This window comes from Columba livia, chromosome 12 (genome assembly GCF_036013475.1).
Source record: "Columba livia isolate bColLiv1 breed racing homer chromosome 12, bColLiv1.pat.W.v2, whole genome shotgun sequence".
Lineage (NCBI taxonomy): Eukaryota > Metazoa > Chordata > Aves > Columbiformes > Columbidae > Columba > Columba livia.
Window position 1 is genome coordinate 19720771 of NC_088613.1, and position 4642 is coordinate 19725412.

At 57.0% G+C, this 4642-nt stretch overlaps 1 protein-coding gene across 2 annotated transcripts; it reads right to left on the reverse strand.

The window, feature by feature from the left end:
* Window positions 1-234: 234 nt before the first annotated feature.
* On the reverse strand, window positions 235-4086 carry LOC102098935 (BTB/POZ domain-containing protein KCTD12-like). Of its 2 annotated transcripts, none has more exons than XM_065028044.1 (2): window positions 3940-4086; window positions 235-2191 (listed from the first exon to the last, which is right to left on the reverse strand). In XM_065028044.1, the coding sequence occupies exon 2, from the start codon at window positions 2165-2167 to the stop codon at window positions 1280-1282; it is 888 nt and encodes a 295-aa protein (XP_064884116.1). In that variant the 5' UTR covers window positions 2168-2191; window positions 3940-4086; the 3' UTR covers window positions 235-1279. The 2 variants fall into 2 exon arrangements, with proteins under 2 accessions (XP_064884116.1, XP_064884115.1); XM_065028043.1 differs by having other exon boundaries at window positions 3911-4059.
* Between the last annotated feature and the right edge of the window lie 556 nt (window positions 4087-4642).

The window sequence follows — 4642 nt, forward strand, 5'->3', positions numbered from 1 at the left end:
TGCAGTTTTGCCCAGCTGGGATGGGAGCAAAGATTCAGAGAGAAGGGGGGTGGTCAGAGCAGGGAAAGAGGGCTCCAGTAAGTTTGTCCTCCTTCCTTCTCTTCACTTGAATCTGTACAGTACAGCACATCGCTCCTGCCCATGTGCCAGCGCTGTTCTCCTGCTCACACAACAGCCCAGTGCCCACAGCGCACACCCAGCGCTACCTCCTTTGCACACGAAGATGAAGGCAAGTTGTTTTTGTTCCTTTATTACACATTGCCCAGGCATGGTAAAGCAGCAGCAGCCAGCCCCAGGCCCACAGGCAGGCCGTGGAGAGCTGGGGTTGCAGAGACCTTCACAAGAGATTGCTGAAATAGCAAAGATTTTTGTGGTGGGCAAAGATTCCCTTTAACCTGTGAAGTCGTGGCTGAGCCCAACTGCCACTCACTGGAGCAACACAACCTGTCCCTCTGAGCCCACATCGCTATCATGCTCTCAAGGAGAGATAAAGATACTTTTTTCTGACAGACCTCCAACCAGTTTGGGAGATGTATAAGCATTTTACACCCGAGAGCATGTAAAGCCTTCCCCACACCCCCCCACCCCCCAACATGTGCATGAACAGAGCATTTGTCTATTCACCCCCTCCCAGTGCCCTCCCCCCAAAAAAAACCCAAGGCGTCCCAGAGCAGCAGCCATGCTTTGAATCAGAACTGCAAACACAGGGCGCATCTTTATCTAACCTTCCCCAGCACTGACAGTCTAAATGCTAAGCTGCTTACATGGGCTAATGGCAATATATCCGTGCTGCCAGGCTTCATCTTTCCACCCCCACCCTCCTCTCAGCTTCCCACCTTTCTCCATGTCCTTAAATCAACACTTTCCCACTTGAACCCCTTGGCAGATCAAATACAGCATATGCAGCAGGTACCCGGGGAGCTGCAGGAATCCCAGCCCAGAGCACAGTTCAGTGTATCCCTCCCTCCCACCCAAAACACGTACACGACAGAGTCCAAGTCCACACATCCAGGGAGGGTTGGGAGCTACAGGCGGCTACTGCAGAAGTCGGAGAGAGGGAAGAAGGCTGTTGGTCAGCAGCTGCTACAGGGAAGAGTCAAACAGGTTTAACGTGGAGGAAGGAATGGGGGAAAAATAACCAAGAACAAACTCAAAAGGAGGCAAAAGGGGGTTGCTGGGATTCAGGGGTTGGATGTCTGTCTACCTTCTAGTCAACAGCCGGCACAGGAGAGGAAAGGGAGAGTTGGTGTTTGGTTTGCGAGGTGTTTATTTTTTGGTGTCACTCACGGTAGAAAACATATTCGGTGTAAGAGGTCCAGATCCTGTCATCTGTCTGGTCATGGGCGAAGGCACAGGTGCCTGTGGAGTTGCAAGCCACCATGTGGAAGCCAGCATCAGCCAGTTTGTCAAAGGCTTGCTCCAAGAAGGTGAATTTGAGGTAGTACCGGGAGGTGTACCTCTCCGGGGGCCTGTCCGGGTCCCTGCTCTCATTCAAGGTATCCCCAAAAACCTCCTTGGCCAGCGACGTCTTGCCACAGACCATGATCCGTGCCACCCTGCGGAACTTGGCATCTGTCTGGCTGTCCCTGCCCAGGGTGTACGTACCCCGGTAGCCGATGGTGATGAAACCTGCCCTGCGGATGTCGGTGCCGGCAGCACCCATGCCAGCGGTGACACCCCCAGGGCCACCAGCCACGGTGCTGGGGAGCATGGCACTGGCAGAGGTCAGGTTGCGGGTGGCATCCGTGCTGGGGGAGATTTCCTCTGGGTCGCTTTGGCATGGGTCATCTCCCAGCGAGTTCTGTTTGCTGAACTTGGGGGCCAACATCTTCACAAGCTCCGGCAGCATGAAATATTCAGCCTCTCGCTGCAGGCGACTCCTCTCTGGGAAGTGGTCAGGCAGCACGAGCTGCTGGTCCCTCATGTAATCCAAGATGTAGCGGAAGAGGAAACCATCCCGGTCCACGAAGAAACGTCCCTTGCTGTCACGGGCCAGGGAGCGGACGTTCTTCTGGGTGAACATCTCCCAGAGGAGTGAGCCAGGCACGCTGACCAGGGTGGGGTGACGGGTGATGTAGACTTGCCCACCCACATTGAGCTCAATTATCTCGGGGAAAGGGAAGTCCTCGCTGGGTTTGGCACAGCCCCCATTGTCTGCCAGGGCCATAATGATCTACTGCTGCCTTCCCACCTGCAACAAAAAGCGGCAACATGCCAATGTTAAGCCTGCCAGCAAATGCAGCTCACCGTTCCACCAATCCCAAGCTAGACTGCACTTGCTTTGGGGCAGCAAGCAGTGCAGGATCAGGCCGCTGTCTCTCCAGGAGTCTAGAAGTCAGTTATCTTCCCTAATCTCTGGTTCCTGGAATAAGCAGCATTAGCTAACACCGCTTTCCCTTCCGTGCCACAAGAAGGGAAAAGCGTTGTCTGTGGTCAGAACACGTTGTCTCCACCTGCAGCCCTCCCGGCAGTCAGCTCCCAGGGCTGGGGCTCAGCACCTTTGCCAAGGAAGGTGCAGGGACACTATACCGATGTTAACAACAGGAAAGCCAGGACTGTCCCACCCTGGGTCTGACCGGTGAGCTGCCTGGCCCAGCATCCTGCCGGTCAGGAGGAGCTGCCAAGTGTGCTGGGGAGGACTGCATTATGGAGCAGTGCCGCCTGCCGAACCGGTGCACTGGAGAGGGGGTTTATGGTCCCATACAAGGAGCACCCACAGGTCTGCCAGAAAAGCAGCCACTAAAAAGGACAGAGTGACAGTGCCTTTTGGCACTCTTGCTCCATCCTTGCTCCTGGAAAGTACTTGATAGAGACTCAAGGCCAAGCTGAGAGAAGGTGAGAGATGGCAGAATCTCTCCAAGGGTTGGGACCAAGACAAATACTGGGCTACTCGTACAGCCTTGGGCCAGATGCCATATATTTATACATTTTCCAAAGGCAAGCTGATTCTTAGCCATCTCTTGACACCGCAAATCAGCGCTTACATAAACCTGGCACAGCAGACAGACTCCTGATCCAAACCATGCTTCATGCAGGGATTTAGGAGACCATGGAGAAAAGGGTTTTCCCTGCACTGTCCCCAACTGCCGGGCAGGGTTGGCCTGAAGCTCTGCCGTCTCCCCTGTGTAACGTTAGTGCAGCCCTAGGGCTGCTTTGAAGTTGGCAGTAGCTGCCTGTACCCCCCGGGAACTGGTCCTGCAGCCAAGAAACAATACTAAGTCTTGGCCCATCCTTGTGTCCTGCTGTACAGCTTCACAGGAACAGCACAAAAGGATCCTAATGCAAATTTCAGATAAACTAAAGGGCAAAGATAAAACTCTGTGGGCACTTTTGGGTATGGGGGAAAGCTAAGCCTGCATTTCACAGCCACACACCTCCTCCCAGCTCATCGGGATGCTCAGGGAAAGTCGGTTTTGAACAAGAAGCGACTCAGGCAAGCCTCTGCCAAGGATCAGAAAGTGGATCAGCCAGGTCCACATGGCTTCCAGCTTCCCAAATCCTTTCCTGCAGTGGCTTTGAGTCTCTTTCTCTGGTGACATGCCCACGCCGCTGTCCCCCTGCTACAGGAAGACCAGGCAGGAACCTGGAGCCAGGTCCCTTTATTACGGGTGGCAGGGGCTGAGGGCTGCACAGAGCAGGGCTGGGAGTTTGCAGGGGTGTGTGGGGGGACACAACAACAAAGCCGCCTCCCCCCCGCCCGCCTCATGCACGGAGCGCTGTTGCTGGCAGCTGCAACGCCCCAACCCGGACCGGGCAAAGAGGCAGCGGGACACCGGCAGGGACACCGGCGGGGACACCGGCTCAGCTAGGAGCCAGAGCCGTCCCCAGCATCGCACCGGCCAGCGAAGGGACCCTCCTCCCCGCAGCCTGTCCCGGCTCAGCGGGCTGGCAGCCCCGCCGCCCCTCTCACCTCCGCAGCGCGGCCCGGCCGCTCCGTACCCGTCCAGTCCGCGCCGTTCCCGTAACGGTCCCCGCCGTAACGGTCCGTGCCGTTCCGCTCCGCGCCGCCGCTCCGCTCTGCCCGCCCGGCTCTGGCGCTGTCGTTTTATTCTCGGGGAGGCGGCGAGCGCCGGCCCCCGCCGGCCCCGGACCCGCCTCGCCCCCGCCCTCCCTCCCCACCTCCGGATCGGTCTCCCCCTCATCCCCGCACCCACCCCTCATCTGGAGCTCCGTGCCGGGGGATCCCCCGGGGGGCCCCTTTCCACCTCCCGGCAAAGCAGGTTTGGCTCTAACGCCGCTACCCAGCGTCTCCCTCTCAGCACCCACAAGGCCAAAAAGGCTTTGAACATGCGGGAAAGGCAAATGCATGGGGAGCCTTTATTTCACAGAATCCCAGAATGTCAGGGGCTGGAAGGGACCTGGAAAGCTCATCCAGTGCAATCCCCCCATGGAGCAGGAACACCCAGATGAGGTTACACAGGAAGGTGTCCAGGTGGGTTGGAATGTCTGCACAGAAGGAGACTCCACAACCCGCCTGGGCAGCCTGGGCCAGGCTCTGCCACCCTCACCGGGAAGAAGTTTCTTCTCATATTTAAGTGGAACCTCCTGTGTTCCAGTTTGTACCCATTGCCCCTTGTCCTATCACTGGTTGTCACTGAGAAGAGCCTGGCTCCATCCTCCTGACACTCCCCCTTTCCATATT

What these genes read in the sequence shown, in the direction of transcription:
- LOC102098935 (XM_065028044.1), bottom strand. Translation starts at nt 2,167, where the DNA reads ATGGCCCTGGCAGACAATGGGGGCTGTGCCAAACCCAGCGAGGACTTC.